Source organism: Jaculus jaculus, chromosome 1, assembly GCF_020740685.1.
Source record: "Jaculus jaculus isolate mJacJac1 chromosome 1, mJacJac1.mat.Y.cur, whole genome shotgun sequence".
In the NCBI taxonomy this organism is placed as follows: domain Eukaryota; kingdom Metazoa; phylum Chordata; class Mammalia; order Rodentia; family Dipodidae; genus Jaculus; species Jaculus jaculus.
Genome location: NC_059102.1, coordinates 325,334,208 through 325,354,673, shown reverse-complemented (window position 1 = coordinate 325,354,673; position 20,466 = coordinate 325,334,208). Strand labels below are relative to the sequence as shown.

The 20,466-nt window shown below is 48.4% G+C and overlaps 1 protein-coding gene across 2 annotated transcripts; it reads right to left on the bottom strand.

Annotated features, from left to right (window-relative positions):
• Positions 1–277: 277 nt before the first annotated feature.
• On the bottom strand, positions 278–3,470 carry LOC101604442 (left-right determination factor 1). Of its 2 annotated transcripts, XM_045141594.1 has the most exons (5): positions 3,221–3,470; positions 2,395–2,437; positions 2,191–2,292; positions 1,808–2,038; positions 278–1,171 (listed from the first exon to the last, which is right to left on the bottom strand). In XM_045141594.1, the coding sequence occupies exons 1-5, from the start codon at positions 3,468–3,470 to the stop codon at positions 802–804; spliced, it is 996 nt and encodes a 331-aa protein (XP_044997529.1). In that variant the 3' UTR covers positions 278–801. The 2 variants fall into 2 exon arrangements, with proteins under 2 accessions (XP_044997529.1, XP_004653476.2); XM_004653419.2 differs by having other exon boundaries at positions 2,191–2,437.
• Between the last annotated feature and the right edge of the window lie 16,996 nt (positions 3,471–20,466).

Genomic DNA, 20,466 nt, shown 5'->3' with positions numbered 1-20,466 from the left:
CACTATTCCCTTTAAGAGGACATGGAAGTTGGGCATGATGGCACATGCCTTGAATCCCAGCACTTGGGAGGCTGAGGTAGGAGGATCACTGTGAGTTTAGGACCAGCCTGGGACTACAAAATGAGTTCCAGGTCAGCCTGGGCTATAGTGAGATCCTGCCTTAAAAAAAAAAAAAAAAATCAAAATCAAAACAAAATAAAAAGAGGACATGGGGGCCCAAAACGAGCTTGAGGTCCCCATGTGTGGCCCCATCAGATCCAGAAGCCAAATGGGATTGTGTGTCCACTGCCCCAGTCTGTAGCTGTTTATATTACCTCCTCTATAGGACCCTGTCAGGAACAGGAACCTAGATGTGTTTTAAAAATCCTAGAACAAGTCAGTATTTTGGACAAAGGGATTTCTTTCCCATTATGTCCTTGCTGTCTAGGGGGCATAGGGATTTTTGTTTTGTTCTAATTTATCAGATTATAGAGTAAGTCAGCTATTTCGCTACTTTTGTTCCACCATCAGCTGAGAATGTGCCAGAATATACTCTCAGCTGGCAATCTGTTGCTCAGCCGCGTCCTCTGCTAAGTGAGCCAGGGTTTCTCAGTGGAACGGCATTATTTACTCATGTAAGTGCTTAGGCTGGGAGGTGGACAAGGACAGGAAATGGAAGAATATGGGGCAGAGGTAACACACGGGCACTAAGGACAAGGATAACTCGCTAAGTAAATTTGTAAAAAAAAAATTACTGTAAAATTGAGACCTACATTCAGACCTGCCACCATGCAGGTCTGATTAGAGGACTCACTGGTAACATCAGGCCCAGGGCTCCAGCCCCCTTGGGACCAGTGCCCCATCCGAGGCACAGCTGCACTTCTGCACCCTCATGTTGGGGAGGCTGACCACCTGGGCCCTGGTCCTGCCTCCCTCCTTCATCCTGACGATCATGGGCAGCGAGGCTGTCTCTGAGGCAATGCACTGTCGGGGCCCCAGAAACGGCCACTTGAAGGTCAGGGCCTCAGGCGGCTGTAGGCAGCTGCCCACGCACTCATAGGTCAGGAACCCTGGGGGCTCCAGCACCCAGTTCTCAGCCCAGGTCATCCCCTGCAGGTCCAGGTAGGTCTCCTGCCGGCAGCAGCGGGTGCCCTCTGTCACAGGTGCCTCAGGGTCACAGTTGCCTTGAGCTCTGTGGGGACAAGAAGGGGTCAGAGGTCAGCATCTGGGAGGGAGACTTAAGATCCATTTCTCAGGCTGGAGAGATGGCTTAGCGGTTACAGCACTTGCCTGAAAAGCCCAAGGACCCAGGTTTGATTCCCCAGATCCCCAGTGTAAGCCAGATGCACATGGTGGCGCATGCATCTGGTGTTCATTTGCAATGGCTAGAGGCCCTGGTATGCCCGTTCTCTCTTTCATTCATAAATAAATAAGTAAAAAGAATATTAACTATTAAGAAATTGTTTTTTAAAAAAGGAGACGTTCTATCTCAAGGTATTCAAAGAGGACACCTAAAGGATAGGGGACAAATGAAGAAACACGTTGGGAACATAGTGCCAGTCACTCCTACCTCAGGTTCCCTAATAGGCGAGACACTGGACTAGGTATATCCTCTGTATTAACTCGGGTGCCTCTGCATTTCATCCACGAAGGAACCTTGAGAGAAGCCCTACTGCATGTGAGGACGCTGAGACCCAAAGGTGCCTGGTGGCATACCAGAAGACTCATGCCAGTCAAAGGCAGAGCTAATGGAGGAAGAAGTCCAGGAGTCACACTCCTCCTCATTCGTCTCTCTATTCCGTTCATCGTTTGGACCCACAGCACTTACCCATAGTCCTTGAGGTCCAGCGTGTGCAGCTCCAGCTGAGGCTCGCCCCGCGCCCCCTGCGCCCCGAAGCGCACCAGCCTGTGCGCGCCCGAGGCCCCGGGGCCCAGGTGCTCCCGCTGCACCGACACCTGCAGCAGCAGCGGCTGCCGCGGCCGGCTCAGCTGCTGCCAGAAGTTCACGGCCTCGGTCACGTCGAAGGCTTTCCAGCCGCTCTCGTGGATGGACACCAGCCTGAGACCCAGACGCGCGCGTCAGAGGAGGGGACCTGCACGGCCGCCACGGGCCCGCCCGGGGAGGCCCGTCCCGCCTCGTCATCCCCAACCCCATCTGCTCCTCTCCTAAAGCCCCCCTCCCCGCCCACCGAGTGCCGCCGTGACCCCCACCTGGAGTCGATGAGGGCGGTGCGGTTGGAGCCGTCGTCGCGGACGCGCAGCCACTCGATGGTGACCCGGGCGCGGGCGCTGCGCGGGGTGGGCCGCTCGTGCCTGCGGAGCGCGGCTCTGGGAAGCGGCTCCTGGAAGAGGCGCAGCACGGCCTGCACCAGCTCGCTGTTGGGGGGCAGCCGCTGCTCCATGCCGAACACCAGCAGATGCGTGGAAGCCTCGGACACCAGGAACCTGCCCGCCACCTCTGGAGACACAGACAGGCAGGCTCAGTCAAGACACCGGGCGGCGACCTCCAGGGGTGGCAGGGTCACTGTGCTGGCAGCCGGGTCATGGTCCTGTTCCATGCGTCTGGAACAAACCTAATTACTTCAAAATCCTCCTCTTGTTCAAGCGCTGTTCACACCCAGCACCGAAAGAGAGCTAATGGAGCTGGGGAGGGGCAGACCCTCGCTGGGTGCCTGCCCTTGGGCCTGGCTTAACCCTGAAAGCTGATTCCAGCCAGGAGAGGACAGGAGACACTGCGTCCATCCATATGCCTGCATTCCCACAGCTGGATACCCCCGCACCGTCCCCCCCCCCCCCCCGGGGCTTCTGGATCTTCTGTTCCCTAAGGCAGCCTCTACTCAGTCACTCGCTTCAGAGTCTGTGGCACCTGGGGACATCCAGCCACTGATGCAGATGTTGAGCCCCGAAAGTCCAGCTGCCCCCTTCCTTAGCTCTTGAGAGGAGCCAGGTCTTTCATGGTTCTGATTTTCTCTGCCCCCTCTTCTCTACGTCTGGGCTTTTTCAGTGGTCCAGTCTGGTCCACCCCTTCATCTTTCTGGCCCTTAGGGTCCCTCAGTGCACCCCCAGAGTCTAAGGTCATAGGTCCAGCCACCTTCGCAGGTTGTGCCCCCTCCTCACTGCCATCAGACTGTGGAGCCCCATGGCTTCCACTCTATGCCCCACAAAGTGAATAGCCACAGGCACTACCAGACTGAGCATGACCCTTCCATCCTCCCCAGGGACCAGGGGCGGCAGGGCTCACCTCGGAAGTTCTGGCTGAACCTCTTCCCACGGGAGTGATCAGCGTGGCTGTGTTGCAGCAGGGCCACGTACTGGGCCCGCACGTGGGCAGGGATGGCCAGTCCCTCCGCAGCGTCCCCGTCCAGGACGGGTGGCTGGTCCAGCTGCAGCTGCTTCAACAGGCTGTCCAGGACCTGCTCTCCAGACAAAGCTGCCTCGGGGCTGGCCAGGGGCATCGCCCAGAGTGCCCAGCAGAGCCACAGGGGTCGCATGGTACTGCCCCCAAAAGTGTGGATGGATGTGTTCTTGAGATGCCCTGGGAGGGTCTTGGTCCTGGCTGGGGCTGCTGAGAGCTGAAGCTGGCCAGCTTTATAGCTGGCCTTGGGTTGGGGGGAAGGGAGGGATGGAGGAGGAAGGTCACACCCCGGGACCTCCTGGGAGTTCAGCAGCCAGACAGGCCCCTGAGCCTTGAGGAGGGGCTGTCTAGAAAGAGCACAAAGGGTCGTCTGGAAGCCATACAGGACGAGGCTCCACGTTATGATGCCTGGGCCTCTCAGTAGTTCTGGGCTCACCTCCTCATTCCTGTTGAATTTCTCCATCCCTGCCCCAGTCCTGTTCAATGGAAAGGGGAGACCATTCTGGAAAACAAAAACGAAAACAGAGCATCTCCTTCGTCTCTCTAAGTCTCTCTTTGTTTTCCCTTTTGCACACAGTCTCACTAGCTAACCTGAAACATGATATAGAAAATAAAGACCAGGCTGACTTCACATTTGTGCCAGTCCTCCTGCCTCTTTCCCCTGAGCGCTGGCATCACGGGGCATGTGCGTCCATGCCTGGCCTGTTTAAATCTCTCACATTTTGTCCTGGAGGCCAGGCGGGTCTCGGTTTGCCCACGGAGAGGGAAGGAGTGTCAGGGTTCCGCACATCTGCTGGTTCTGGCCCTGCTCACAAATACCTTGGAGCCCATGGACTCCATCCTTCCGTCCTTCCTCTTCTCCCCAGTGGGGGTCTCTCAGGGTTCCTCACAGCCTTTGCCCCATACCCCTGATCCGGGAAAGCTAGAGGTTGTCAAGCAAAAACAATTCACAGCTCAGTCTCGGGAAAAATGACATATCTGCTATTGTCTTATGTTCAGATGACCACAGAATGGCCCCCTTCAGACAACAAAATTGTGTCCCATCAGACGGCACGCTCTTTCTGGAAGGGGTCCACCCACAGATCATGAAATACCACAAGTGTTCAACTTAAGCTCTAGTCATTCCTGGACATAGAACTGACAGACAGACCTGCAAAACATGAGCAGGGGTGAGCAAGCAGAAGACCTGAGCTCAGTTCCCAGAACAACGTGAAAAGGCATGGACTGGGGATATGGCTCAGGGGATAAAGTGTTCACTATGCAAGCATAAGAAACTGAACTGACGTGCCCAACGCCTACATAAAAGCAGCGTCATTGTTAAGTTCTAGGCTCAGTGCAAGACTCTGTTGCAAAAGAGAGAGAGAGAGAGAAGATGGAGAAATTAAGGAAGACTCTTTTTTAAAAAACTTTATTTTTATTTTATTTATTTGAGAAAGAGAAAGAAAGAGGCAGAAAGAGGGAGAGAGAGAATGGGCGTTCCAGGGCCTCCAGCCACTGCAAATGAACTCCAGATGCATGCACCCCCTTGTGCATCTGGTTTAGGTGGGTTCTGGGTAGTCAAACCTGGGTCCTTTGGCTTTGCAGGCAAATGCCTTAACCGCTAGGCCATCTCTCCAGCCCTTAAGGAAGACTCTTAACATTGACCTCTAGCCTCCACATCTATCCCTCCCCCCAAAACATACAAACACACATGCATGCCACACATATATACATACAACGACAATAACAAAAAAGCCAGTGTGTTAGTCAAAGGACTGGGGAGACAGGCAGGCAGATTCCTGGGGTTCACTGGCCAGCCAGTTTAACCTACTTGGCAAATTCCAGGTACTGAGAAATCCTGTCTCAACAAGAATAATGGTGAACAGTACCTGAGGTACATCCACGTCATCCTCTGGCCTTTACCAGACTTTACCAAGCCAGAAGCATGCATGATCACACACACACACACACACACACACACACACACACACACACCCTGCAAACCAGAGGCCCAGAGGCATATCTGGTCCAAAGCCATAGGCACTGGAGCAAATCAAGGTGAGAGACCCTACTGTTCTGCCAGTTCCCGCTTTAGACCCACTGGGTCCTGTAGCTTGGCAGATGTTCACCTGCCAGGGAGTTTTTAAACTTCTCATTTTCTTCATCTGAAGAAGCAGGTGGTAATAACAGGATCTGCTTCATAGGGTTGGCACGAAGAGTAAATGAAGGGACTCAGAGTCTGGCACCCACCAAACCCTGGAGCAGCATTGGCCATCCTTGTCTGCCTGAAGGCTGCATTCTCAGAGCTGTGGCTCTTCTAAAAATAATAACAAGAGAAGCAGGGGCTGGGAAGATGGCTCAATGGTAAAAGGCCCTTGCTTGAAAAGCCAGCCAGGGCCACTCATGGTGGCACATGCCTTTAATCCTAGCACTTGGGAGACTGAGGTAGGAGGATCGCTGTGAGTTCAAGACCTCCCTGGACTACAAGAGTGAATTATAGGCTAGCCTGGGCTAGAGTGAGACCCTACCTTAGGAGAAAAAAAAGAAAAGAAAGAAAGAGAGGAAGGGAGGAAGGAAAGAAGGAAGGAAGGAGGAAAGAAGGAAGGAAGGAGGAAAGGAGGGAGGGAAGAAAAAACAGGAAGGAAGGAAGGAAGGCCACCTACATAAGCCAGACACAAAAAAAAAAGATGGCTTAGCGGTTAAGCGCTTGCCTGTGAAGCCTAAGGACCCCGGTTCGAGGCTCGGTTCCCCAGGTCCCACGTTAGCCAGATGCACAAGGGGGCGCACACGTCTGGAGTTCGTTTGCAGAGGCTGGAAGCCCTGGCGCGCCCATTCTCTCTCTCTCCCTCTATCTGTCTTTCTCTCTGTGTCTGTCGCTCTCAAATAAATAAATTTAAAAAAAATTTTTAAAAAGTGTTGCAAGCGTCTTGTAGTAGCAAGAGGCTCTGGCATGCCCTCCTCCCACACACATATATACAAATAAATAAATAAAACTGACATGGCTTTGTTGTTGTTGTTGTTTTCATGGTAGGGTCTCGCATTAGCACAGGCTGACTTGGAATTCATGTAGTCTCAGGGTGGCCTCAAACTCACAGTGATCCTCCTACCTCTGCCTCCCCAAGTGCTGGGATTAAAGGCGTGAGCCACCACACCCAGCAGAGAGCTAGAGAGAGAATGGGTACAGCAGGGCCTCTAGCTGCTGTAAATGAACTCCAGATGCATGTGCCACCCTGTGCATCTACTTTTACATGGGTACTGGGGAACTGAACTCAGGTCGTTAGGCTTTGAAGGCAAGTGCCTTAGCTGCTGAGCCATCTCTCCAGCCCCAAACTGACATCTATGAAAAAAAAAAATTTAGTGGGAGCAGCAAAGCCTGTTTGTCACCCATTATGTGCCGGCCACTGTTCCAAGCTCACAACACAGATCCACACAGCCCTTAGGAGGTAGCTATTGGCCTCCAGTGCATCTTCCAGGTCCCACAGGGTGATGTCACTGCTGTGGTGCTCAGTTACTGGTGGGGCTTAGGACACAAACATGGGCATCTGTCTCCTAAGGCCCCTTCTAGCTCTGGAATCTAAGTGTGTGCAAAGGGAAGCTCTTAGTAACAGCCTCAGTTCTTTTTAAAAATTTTTAATTTTTATTTGAGAGAGAGAGAGAATTGGCATGCCAGAGCCTCAGCCACTGCAATTGAACCCCAGACGCTAGTGCCACCTAGTGGGCATGTGCGACCTTGCGCTTGCCTCACCTTTATGAATCTAGCTAATGTGGGATCTGGAGAGTCGAACATGGGTCCTTAGGCTTTGTAGGTAAGTACCTTAACCACTAAGCCATCTCTCCAGCCCAGTCTCAGTTCTTATGGTTGGTGAGCGATGATGGTAGAAGGGACAAGGATGATGGGCTGAGGTCCAAAGGGTGTGGAGGACAGAGATCACCTCTCTGCCTTCCCTGTGGGGAGCACTCCAGGGTCCCGTCACTGACAGGTCTCTCATGTCACCCTTGCCTCTTTCTTCTATCTGGGACATGTGAGGATGACAGAAGGGCAACGTGACAGACCTATCAGTGACAGGACATACTCAGGGGGCCAGAAACCCCTGGATAATAGTCAAAACCAGCATCATACCCATATGTCCATGTGTGCCCTTCGCATATACACATACATAGAAGGTTCTTAGTAATGAGGGGAGTTGGCTTAGAGGAATTAGAGGAACCCTCACCAGGCTGGGAAGATAAACCAGTGGTAAAACATTTGTCTATCAACCCCAAGGGGCTGATCTGCATCTGCAGCACTGAAGGAAAAACCACCTTGGTAATTATCATAACGGCTAATAAGCAGCTAGCTAATAGTGTTTCCATTGTATTGTTAGGAGTACTTTAAAAAGAGGGCATGGAGCCCCAGACTGGCTTCCAACTCACTGTGTAGCAGAAGATCACCTTGAACTTCTGATTTTTCCTCCTGCCTCCACCTCCCATGTGCTGGGATTAAAAGCATGTGCCAGGTTTTAAAAAAGATTATGTATGGGTTAATTTGAGAAAGAATGAAAGGAAAAATAGGCATCCATGGCCTCCTGCCACTGCAGACAAACTCCAGATGCATGCACCACTTTATGCATCTGGTTTTTCTGGGTACTGGAAATCAAACCCAGGCTGCTTTTAACTGTTGAGTCATCTCTCCAGCCCTCCATGCCAGGTTTTTTAAGAAAAAAAATTTTTTTTTGAGCCAGCCGTGGTGGTGCACGCCTTTAGTCCCAGCATTTGGGAGGCAGAGGTAGGAGGATCACTATGAACTCGAGGCCATCCTGATACTACATAGTGAATTCCAGGTTAGGCTGGGTTAGAGTGAGACTCTATTTTAAAAGACAAAACAAAAAAATTATTTATTTGGAAGCAGAGAGAGAAAAAAGAGAATGGGCATGCCAGGGCCTCTAGCTGCTGCAAAGGAACTCCAGACATATGCTCCACTTTGTGCATCTGGATTTATGTGGGTACAGGAGATTGAACCTGGGTTATTAGGCTTTGCATGCAAGTGCCTTAACTGCTTAGCCATCCCTCTAGCCATACATCAAATTTTATGTGGTGCTAAGGATTGAACTTGGCTTTGTGTAAGCTGGGCAGACATTCTACCCACTGAGTCACATCCCTGGCCCCCAGGAGTTTCATAAATATATTTAACTCGGTTCTTACATTGTTTTTTTTTTTTTTTTTTTTAATTTGAGAGAGCCAGACAGAGGGAGAAAGAAAGAGAGAAAGAGAGAGAGAGAATGGGTGTGCCAGGGCCTCCAGCCACTGTAAACGAACTCCAGACGCATGTGCACTCTTGTGCATCTGGCTTACGTGGGTCCTGGGGAATTGAACCGAGGTCCTTTGGCTTTGCAGGCAAATGCCTTAACCACTGAGCCATCTCCCCAGCCCTTATTTATTTATTTATTTTCAAGGTAAGGTCTCCCTCTAGCCCAGGCTGACCTGGATTATTCACTATGTAGTCTCAGGGTGGCCTTGAACTTATGGCAATCCTCCTATCTCTGCCTCCCAAGTGCTGGGACCACCACATCTGGCCCAGTGTTTTGAGTTTTAGACAAGGTTTCACTACCTATCCCAGGCTGGCCTTGAGTTCAAGATCCTCCTACCTCAACCTCCCAAATGTTGGGATCACAGGAGAGTGCTAGAATTATAGACACTGCACTACCATGTGCAGTGTTAGTAACATTTTTTGGTTTTATTTTAATTTTATTTTTGTTTATTTTTATTTATTTATTTGAGAGTGACAGAGAGAGAAAGAGGCAGAGAGAGAGAGAGAGAATGGGTGCTCCAGGGGCTTCCGGCCACTGCAAACGAACTCCAGGTGCGTGTATCCTTTGTGCATCTGGCTAACGTGGGTCCTGGGGAATCGAGCCTTGAACCGGGGTCCTTAGGCTTCACAGACAAGCGCTTAACCGCTAAGCCATTTGAATTCCCTATGTAGCCAAGGCTGAGCTTCTGAACTCCTGATCCTTCTGCCTCTACCTCCCAAATATTGGGATTACAGGTGTGTGCCAATATTATGCCCGTTTTATGCATTTCAGGGGATCAAACCCAGGGCTCCACACATGTTAGGACAGCACTATAACACATGAGCTATATCCTCAGCCTGAGTTGTTAACTCTTTACCTATACAGTAACCTGGGGAGGAGGCTGTCATTGTTTCCATTTTGTAGATGAAGAAACTGAGACATAAAACTGTTACATGAGAGCCAGGCGTGGTGGCACACGACTTAGATCCCAGCACTCGGGAGGCAGAGGAAGGAGGAGCGCCGTGAGTTCGAGGCCACCATGAGACTGCATAGTGAATTCCAGGTCAGCCTGGACCAGAGTGAGACCCTACCTTGAAGAAAAGAAAGAAAACAAAAGAAACCCTGTTACGTGACTTGCCCAAGACCCAACAGCGGTGAGTGCCAAAGATAGGGTTATTCGAAGGAAAGTTCATAGACTGAGATCAATACAGAAATCCTGGCAGTTGACAGGGAGAGGAATCTCAGAACCATGACCTTAGCTGTTTCTCTGTCCCACTTACCTCTTCCCTCCCACCTCGGTTTCCAAGGAAACTGGATAATCCTCAAGGAGGAGGAATTCAAATCCTATCTTGGGGGGCTGGGGTGTAACCCCACGGTAGAGAGCAAGGCCCTGGGCTCCACCCCCAGCACTGGCAAAACAAAAAATTGATCCTCACATCTCATAGTGAGGAGCCCCTGAAATATATGGCCCCCACCCTGCATCCTGCCCAAACAGGCCCTCCAGATAGCTTGGTGACAAACATGGCCTTCAAAAGAAACATCGCTACCTTCCTTTTGCAAGTGATTAGCGAGGAAAGGACTTAGGAGATGCCAACATTTGGGTCTTAAGTCGGACCAAAAGGCACAGAGGTGTCACGTTCACAAGCAACCAGAACCTATGGCCCTCAGTCCCTAGAAGCTCTTCTGGGTTGGTGTCTCATAAATATGCAGGAGTTCACCATCCTTGCCATTGGGTGAGAGGAAACCCTGTGGCTTATCATCACCAAGATGGGTGCCAAGGATATAACACCCAAGGCTGTGCAGTGGTTCAGCAGGTTCTTGCTGTCCCAGGACTCTTAAGGCTGGTTGGTACAGCTGCCTCCCGGACATACAGATGCCATGGGCAACTCCTGACCCAGGGGGAATGAAGACCTCTGAGAAGTCACGGAGGTTAGATCTGCTAAATGGAAACCAATTTCCAGAGAAGATAGTAGAATGGAGAGACCCATTCCTGCTGCTGCCTTCTCCCTGTGGGAGTCTCTGCACTGGGGCAGAACCAAGCCCAAAATACAGCCCTCAGCCAACCTGGGACTACCCAATCAGCCTCTTTAAAAATATAGAGAGAGGGGGGCTGGAGAGATGGCTTAGCAGTTAAGGCGCATGCCTGCAAAGCCTAAGGATCCCAGTTTGATTCTCCAGGTCCCACGTAAGCCAGATGCACATGGTGGCACATGGGTCTGGAGTTCAGTTCCTTTGCAGTGGCTAGAAGCCCTGGTGTGCCCATTCTTCACTCTCTCTCTCCCTCCCTCCCTCTCTGTCTCTAATAGATAAAATAAATAAAAACTAAAATCTTAAAAAAAAAAATAGAGAGAGTGAGAGAGAGCAGGGTGTGGTGGTGCATATCTTTAATTCCAGTGCTCAAAAGGCAGAGGTAGGAGGATCACTGTGAGTTCAAGGCCACCCTGAGACTACTTTGAAAAACCAAATATTAAGGTAGGGGTCTCGCTCTAGCCCAGGCTGACCTGGAATTCACTATGCAGTCTCAGGGTGGCCTTGAACTCACAGTGATCCTTCTGCCTCCTGAGTGCTGGGATTAAAGGCGTTTGCCGCCACACCTGGCAAAAAAAAAAAAAAAAAAAAAAAAACTTCATTTATTTAAGAGAGAGAGGCAGATAGAGAGAGAATGGCACACAAGGGCCTCCAGCCACTGCAAAGGAGCACACGCCACCTTGTGCATCTGGCTTACATGGGGACATGGAGAATCGAACCTGGGTCCTTAGAGTTTGGCAGGCAAGTGCCTCAACCACTAAGCCATCTCTCCAGCCCCAGTATTTGGCCTCTTCAAGGACCTGGAATATGTGCCTGGGTCCAGGTGCTGCAGGGGTCCTGGAGACAGAGGTCCCTGGTGTGTGTGTGGCGGGGAGGGGGGAGAGCTGCCTGCTCCTGTGGTTCACACTGGGAAAGTAAGCATCTTTTCTAATTTAGGAGACGGGATCCTCTCTTGAGCCTGGAAACACTCAGTCACCACACAGGGGACTTGTCTGTCCAGCCAGGGACATCCTCCACTTCTGCTGGCTGATAGCATCAAACGCTTTCTGTTTTCTTCAGCTTGTGTGCGTGTAATGGGTTGAGGGCACATATAAAGGCCCTCACAGTGCCCCAGGTGCTGGAGGAGAAAGCCAGCATTTGTTCAGCTCCATCATACTTCTGCCAGCTCTTATTTGAGCCAGAGTCACTTATAACACTGGAGTTTTTCACGAGCCCAGGGGATTTCTTGGTCTGCGCTCCCCTTTGCCAGACTGGGGTTTCTGGCAAGTGGGGCCACAGGCCCCTCAGACCTTCATGCTTTGTGCAGGAAGTGCACTTACGCCATGAACCATCTCTCCAGCCCAGCATCAGACATTTTAGAGCAGAAGTTGACTATTCAAGCCATTCTCCTGCCTCCGAGTGTAGACACGGTGCAGAGAAAAACAGTTCAGAGCTGTGACAGCTTCTCAAGATTCACAGTTGACATTATTGATACCTGAAGAGTCAGGCTGAGCTCTTCCCACACCTGGTTTCCAGTATGTGCCCTGGTCACTGAAATGGGAGGAGCTGGGGGCCTCCATCAGGGTCAGGCAAACTGGAGATGCAGTCAACCCAGCGTCGGGTCCTTGTGGGGGGCAGGGCAACGTGAGAAGCAGGCAGACAAATAGGGTAAAGCTTCCAGACTGCTGAAGCTTCCCAAGACTGGGCTCTGGGCTCCTGAATGTGTATTCTGGACAGCCCTGTGGGGGAAATAAAATAATTGGGCAATTAGCTAACAGCCAAAGAAGGATGTGCTTGTGGATTGGGAGCCTTTTACAGTGGACAGATCAGTCCTGGGAGGGAGGGGGAGGGGGGAAGGAATGGAGGGAGAGAGCTAAGGAGGGGGCCACCTTTGTCATGCAGCAGAAAGGACCTGACCTCCCCTCACAGTGTGGGTCTGGATTGGGGGGTGTCTGGCAGTGGGGTCAGGTCTGGTCTTTAAGGCAGAAAAATTGTTAAACAGTTTCCTCTGTTCCGGTGGGAGGGGAAGATGTTTGGAGAGCAGAGGACACTGATTGTGAAATGTGTCAGATCTCTCTCCAGAGATTTCTACTTAGGAACTATTTATGAAGCAGAATTGTTTGGGAGTTAAAGGGGTTTTTTTTTGTTGTTGTTTTGTTTTATTGATAACTTCCATAATTATAGACAATACACCACAGTAATTCCCCTCCTCCAGTTTTCCCTTCGCAACTTACCAGGAGTTAAAGTTTCATGAAGGCTTTACGTTCAGTTGCTATGTTGTGGAAGTTCTGGGGGTGTTGTATGAGCGCTGCACACGACGATGGCAGTTTTGGGGGGAGATGGAAGATTGAGTATATGGCTCAATGGTTAAAGGTGCTTGTTTACAAAGCCTGCTGGCCCAGGTTCAATTCCCCAGTGTCTACATACAGTCATATGCACAAAATGGTGCATGTATCTGGAGTTCACTTGTAGGAGCGAGAGGCCCTGACACATACCCATCCTCTCCTCTCTCTCAAGTAAGTAATTATAAACATATATATAATATAACATATTATATAATGTAGTGTAATGGTGGTGCATCCCTTTTATATATATATTGGGTTTTCAAGTAGGGTCTCTCTAGCACAAGCTGACCTGGAATTCACTATGTAATCTCAGGGTGGCCTCAAACTCACAGCAATCCTCCTACCTCTGCCTCCTGAGTGCTGGGATTAAAGACATGTACCATCATGCCTGGCTAATAAAAATTTTTTTGGGGGGAGAGGGTATTACCATGGGATATTTTTTATAATCATGGAAAATGTTAATAAAAATTGGGAAAAAAAAGATTAAAAAAAAACAAAAAATAAAAAACAACAACAACAACAAATCTGGGGGGGTTTCAAGGTAGGGTCTCACTTTAGCCCAGGCTGACCTGGAATTCCCTATGTAGTCTCAGGGTGGCCTCGAACTCATGGCGACCCTCCTACCCCTGCGTCCCAGGTGCTAAGATTAAAGGTGTGTGCCACCACACCCGGCTAAATATTTTTATAAAAGAAAGATTTTTTTCTCTCTAAATACTCTGCCAATCACCATGATATATGCAATGTAAGCATCCTATCTGATGCCCCAGAGTTGACAGTATACAGGTCAAGAGATATGTTGAATGGAAATTATTTAGGGACTTGGGATTTATCTCAGTGTAGAACATTTATTTAGCCCTGGACTAAATCTCCAGCACTGATAATAAATAAATAATAAATAGAGAGCTGACAGAAAGCTGGAAAAAGCTACATTTCACGCAGTTCGATGGGAGAGAAAGAATTCTCCAGTGGAGATGCTTAACAGTGGACACTGCAAGCCTTAAATTTGGACACCCAGGCCAAAAGAGCCAATGAGTGCAATAGTGGCATGTCCATTATGGGGGAAACCAACCACCCTCTAATTTGACTGGAGGCCCGCTCCATGGGAGGGGATACTGAAAACCTACAACAGGGGTAGTCATGAGCCCTAGGGGTGTAACGTGTGCTGCTCTCTGGCTAAATGTATATACTATGCTCATCAAACTGCCCATAAGCCCTTCTCTTAATGTTCATACCCATAGACTAATGCTACTTTCACTTTTTTCTTTCTTTCTTTCCTTTTTCTTTTTTAACTTATTTTTTTATTGAAAACTTCCATAATTGTAGATAATAACTCATGGCAATTCCCTCCCTCCCCCCACTGTCCCCTTTGAAACTCCACTCTGCATCATATCCCCTTTGGGTTAGAGAACCTTCTCTTTTCAGATGGCAGTGACCTTGGGATGACTCAGAAGGCACCATGGTGCTAAGAAGAAGTGACAGAGGAGTGCTCAGCACTGGAATATCTCTATCACACCTTCCATGGCTCAGGGTCCATTGTGGAAAAGGCAGCAGAAAGAATGTAAGAGCCAAAGGAAGGGTAGGACTCCTTACAACGTGCTCCTCCAGACACAAAATGGCCTGGACATCCATGACTTCACAGTGCCGGACACAAGACCATCATAATAGGAGGAAAAGATCATGACATCAAAATAAAAGAGAGACTGATTGAGAGGGGGAGGGTATATGATGGAGAGTGGGGTTTCAAAGGGAAAAGTGGGGAGAGAGAGGGAATTAGTTACCATGGGTTATTGTCTATAATTATGGAAGTTGTCAATAAAAATAAATAAATTAAAAGGGCTAGATAAATGTCTTAGAGGTTAAGATGCTTCCCTGCAAAGCCAAAGGACACAGGTTATTCCTCCTAAGCCAGATGCACTTGCTTCTGGAGTTTGTTTGCAGTGGCTAGAGTCCCTGGTGCACCCATTCTCTCTCCCTCTCTGCCTATTTTGCTCTCTCTCAAATAAATAAAGAAAAAAATAAAATAGTAAATAAATAAATAAATAAAAATAAAATCCTATTACGATTAAAAACAAAACAAAACAGAGGGGCAGAGAGGCTCAGACCTCCAGGAGCCAACTGTTGCATAGCAATGTAAGTCTCATGGAAAAAAAAAAATTTTGTTTTGTTTTGTTTTGTTTTGTTTTTCGAGGTAGGGTTTCCCTCTAGCTCAGGCTAACCTGGAATTCACTATGTACTCTCAGGGTGGCCTTGGACTCATGACGATCCTCCTACCTCTGCCTCCCGAGTGCTAGGATTAAAGGCGTGCGCCACCATGCCCGGCTTCATGGAAACATTTTTTATGAGAGTGTGAGACAGAGAAAGAGAGAGAGAGAGAATTGGCACATCAGGGCCTCCAGCCGCTGCAATTGAATTCCAGACATGTGCATCACCTTGTGTGTATGCACGACCTTAGCATGCATAACCTTGTACATCTGGTTTATGTGGGATCTGGGGAGTTGAACGTGGGTCCTTAGGCTTCTCAGGCAAGCACCTTAACTGCTAAGCAGTCTCTCCAACTGTTCTCTCTTCTTTTTTATTTTATTTACTTATTTAGAGAGAGACAGACAGACAGAAAGAGGCAGACAGAGAGTGACTGTGGGTATGCCAGGGCTTCCTGCTACAGAAAATAGTCTCCAGGTGCCACATTGTGCATCTGGCTTTATGTGGGTACTGGGGAATCAAACCTGGGTCACCAGGCTTTGCAAGCAAGTGCCTTTAATTTCTGAGTCATCACTCTAGCCCTTTTCCTCTCTCTCTCGATGTACTTATTTATTTTGTTTATTTGAGAGTGAGAGAAAGAGGCAGATAGAGAGAGAAAGGGAGAGAGAATGGACATGCCAGGGCCTTCAGCCACTGCAAACAAACCCAGATTCATGTGCCACCTTATGCATCTGGCTTATGTGGGTCCTGGGAAATTGAACCTGTTTTTTTTTTTGGCTTTGCAAGCAATCACCTTAACTGCTAAGCCATTTCTCCAGTCCCATTTAAAAATATTTTGTGTATTTTTAAAAATATATTTTAGAGCCAGGCGTGATGGCACAGACCTTTAATCTACTCTTGTCTTGTTAGTAGATTTTGGTTGTCCTTGGTTTTCGCTGCTTTCTGAGAAAGAACAGATTCTCCAATGGAAGAGTGAGATCAGCATAGGTTAAAGGGGATAGAAATTGTTAATTGAGAGAGATTGTGATGGTGTAGCCTTGCTTTTGGATGAAGGTTAGTGGGAGCTTCTCATTGGAGTCCATTATCTTGGTCTCCATAGGGTTCTGACTTGGTTCCTAGTTCCAGTTAAGAGTTCCTTTCCACTGACTGGTCTCATAGCCGAAGAGCCATTGGTCACCCACCTAGGCTGTGCACGCCACCATTGCACAGATGTATACATGTTGTTAGGTTGGTTGTTTTCATACAGCAGTGTCCCCTGCTTGCTCATGACATTGTTGGCCATTTCCCTCTAGCAACGGGCAAAACAGCTGGGGACCGGCTCTCTTCCAGATCGCAGCCAGGTCTCTCCATGTTTTGTGTCAGCAGCGTGCAATGTCTTCAGCAACAGGGTCTTGCCTTTCACTCCAGGCAGGTAATCAAGGGCTCTGACAGAAGCCTGTCTTGTTTTGGAGCCCTCGTAGATCAGAGGCTCAGAGTGGATTATAACCAATTGTGCTGGTCCTGGGAGTTTTAGGATTAGGTTTCATCCCATCCTCTCCTGGGCCCTTCTTACCAGACGATCCCGCCATGCTTCCAGTGAGGTGATATCTTTTAGTCCACTGTCCAGGAGGAAGGTTTCTTTTTTTTTTTAATTTAATTTAATTTTTTCTCAACTTTTAAAATATTTTCCATGATTATAAAAAATATCCCATGGTAATACCCTAACCCCCCCCCTTTCCCCTTTGAAATTCCATTCTCCATCATATCTCCTCCCCATCTCAATAAGTATCTCTCTTATTTTGATGTCATGATCTTTTCCTCCTCTTATGATGGACTTGTGTAGGTAGTGTCAGGCACTGTGAGGTCATGGATATCGAGGCCATTTTATGTCTGGAGGGAGCACGTTGTAAGGAGTCCTACCCTTCCTTTGGCTCTTACATTCTTTCTGCCACCTCTTCCACATTAGACCCTGAGCCTTGGAAGTTGTGATCGAGATGTTACTCGGTACTCCAGTCACTTCTTTCCAGCACCATGATACCTTCTGAGTCATCCCAAGGTCACTGCCATGTGAAAAGAGAAGATTCTCTACCCAAAGTGAGAGTAGCATTAATATAAGGGTACAAATATTAAGAGAAGTTCTTACTGGGCAGTTTGATAAGCATAGAATATACACTTATCCAGACATCAGCCGATGTTACACCCCTAGGGCTCATGACTAACCCTGTTTAAAGTTTTCAGTATCAGGGATGTATTCCCTCCCTTGGAGCAGGCCCAGGAGGAAGGTTTCCATGGCACCAATTCAGTTTGGATTTGGTTTTGTGTGTATCTCCCCCTCCCTCCCTCCCCTGGAAACCCATCCCTCTTGTCTGTCCCTTGGGCTGTTTGCCAGGTATGCCTGCAACTCAAGAACTCAAGCTGTTCCCGTTTAGGAACCCCAGATGCCTCTTCCACTCCCCTTTACCCTTAAAATATTTCTCATTTGAAAGGTCTCAGCACAGTTTCTTTTATTTTTTAAAAAAGATTTTGTTTTGTTTTGTTTTGTTTTTGAGGTAGGGTCTCACTCTAGCCACAGGGGGGCCTCAAACTGATGGGGATCCTCCTACCTCTGCCTCCCAAGTACTGGGGTTAAGGGGTATGCCATCACACCTGTCTTTTAAAACAGGATTTTAAAACTACTTTATTTTTATTTATTTATGTATTTGAGAGAGAGAGAGAGAGAGAATTGGCATACTACCAGGGCTTCCAGCCACTGCAAACAAACTCCAGCTGCATGCACCACCTTGTGCATCTGGATTACTTGGGTCCTGGGGAATTGAACCTAAGTTCTTTGGCTTTGCAGGCAAGTGCCTTAACTGCTAAACTCTCTCGCTCTTAATTTCTGTTTTTCTTTTTTCTCTCAAATTAGAATATCACTCATTCTAGCCCAGGCTGACCTGGAACTCACTCTATAGTCCCAGGCTGGCCTCGAACTCACAGTGACCCTCCTACCACTGGCTCTCAAGTGCTGAGATTAAAGGCCTGTGCCACCACACACAACTCAGCACAAATTCTTTCAGGAGACTGGGGATAGTACCTGGTACATGATGAATGCATACGAGGCAAGGGCTCTGTCACTGAGCCAGGCCTTAGCCCACAAAATAAATCTTCCTTCCTCATGAAAATCCTTCTCTAGCCTCCCGACCACTCACCATCACTCCATGTGACCATTGACAGTGACTTGCTCCTGGAACCTTACAGACATGCCAATCTCCCAATAAAGCGAGGGTGCTCTGGGTGGTCCTGCAGTCATGTGTCAAGAAGGTAATTCACACAACTTCTTTGGGTGGGTGAGGGGATGGAAAGAGGAGGAGAGGGGAGGGAGGGAATTACTATAGGATATGGTTTACAATTATGGAAGCTGTCAATAAAAAAGTAAATAAATAAAAGCAAAGAAAAGAGGAGAAGAGAAAGACAAAAAAAGGGGAGGGTAAAGAGATGAAGGGAGGGCTGGAGAGATGGCTGAGCAGTTAAAGGCACTTGCTAGCAAAGCCTGAATGCCTAGGTTCAATGTCCCAGACCCACATAGAATCAGGTGCACAAAATAGCACATGCGTTGGAGTTCCTTCATTTAGTGTGAGAGGCCCTGGCAGGCCCATTCTCTTTCTCTCTCTCTCTGTCAAATAAATAAATAAATAAATTATATATATATATATATATATATATATATGTATGCATGTATGTATGTATGTATATGTATATGTATATGTATATATTATTTTTAAATATTTTTTAAAATTTATTTGAGAGTGACAGACAAAGAGGCAGATAGAGAGGGAGAGAGAATGGGTGCACCAGGGTCTCCAGTCACTGCAAACGAATTCCAGATGCATGCGCCCCCTTGTGCATCTGGCTAACGTGGGTCCTGGAGAGTCGAGCCTTGAACCGGGGTCCTTAGGCTTCACAGGCAAGCGCTTAACTGCTAAGCCATCTCTCCAGCCCCCCCCCAAATAAAAATATTTTAAAAAATACAAAAAGAGGTAAGAGAAAATTTTTGTTGTTGTTGGTTTTTTGAGGTAGGGTCTCACTTTAGCCCAGGCTGACCTGGAATCCACTATGGAGTCTCAGGGTGGCCTTGAACTCACAGCAATCCTCCTACCTCTGCCTCCTAAATGCTGGGATTAAAGGCCTGCGCCACCACGCCTGGCAAGAAAAATATATTTTTTTAAATGGTGTGGAAGGGGGGGCCCTGGAGAGACGGCTTAGCAGGCTAAGGCATTTGCCTGAAAAGCCTGAGACCCTCTGTTCAATTCACCAGGAGCCACTTAAGCCAATGCACAAGGGGGTGCAGCTTTTGGAGTACGTTTGCAGTTGCTGGAGGCCCTGGGGCGCCCATTCTCTCCCTTTCTCTCTCAAATAAAAACTTTTTTTTTTGTTGTTTATTTTTATTTATTTATTTGAGAGCGACAGAGAAAGAAAGAGGCAGATAGAGAATGGGGCGCCAGGGCCTCCAGCCACTGCAAACGAACTCCAGATGCGTGCGCCCCCTTGTGCATCTGGCTAACGTGGGTGTTGGGAAATCGAGCCTCGAACTGGGGTCCTTCGGCTTCACAGGCAAGCGCTGAACCGCTGAGCCATCTCTGCAGCGCCCCCCCTTTTTTTAATTGAAAAAGAGGTAAAGGGAGGAGAAGAGAAAGGAATTTCTAAGATTTATAATTTTTTTAAAAAGTTTTTCAAGATAGTGTCTCGCTCTAGCCCAGGCTGACCTGCAATTTACTCTGTAGTCTCAGGCTGGCCTCGAACTCATAGCAATCCTCCTACCTCTGCCATCGGAGTGTGGGATTAAAGGTGTGAGCCTCTACACCAGGATTTTTAGTAATTGCTAAGAAATATGAATTGAGAAATTAGCTTAGAATAAGGTCAGTATTCAGAGACTAATCCAACACATGTGGTTTGTTTGTTTTTCAAGGTAGGGTCTTGCTGTAGCCCAGGCTGACCTGGAATTCACTAAGTAATGTCAGGGTGGCTTTGAACTCATGATGATTTTCCTACTTCTGCCTCCCAAGTGCTGGGATTGAAGGTGTGCACCACAATATCTGGCTTTGGATTTTTGTTTTTCAACTTAAAATTGTAGCCGCCTATTCTCTTCCTCTCTCTCAAATAAACAAAATATTTTTTAAAACCCCACCAGGGTGGAGAAATGGCTTAGTGGTTAAGGTGCTTGCCTGCAAAGCCAAAGAACCCAGGTTCGATTCCCCAGGACCCACATAAGCCAGATGCATGAGGTGGCACATGCATCTGGAATGCATTTGCAGAGGCTGAAAGCCCTGGTGTGCCCATTTTCTCTATATATGCCTCTCTCTCTAATAAATAAAAATAA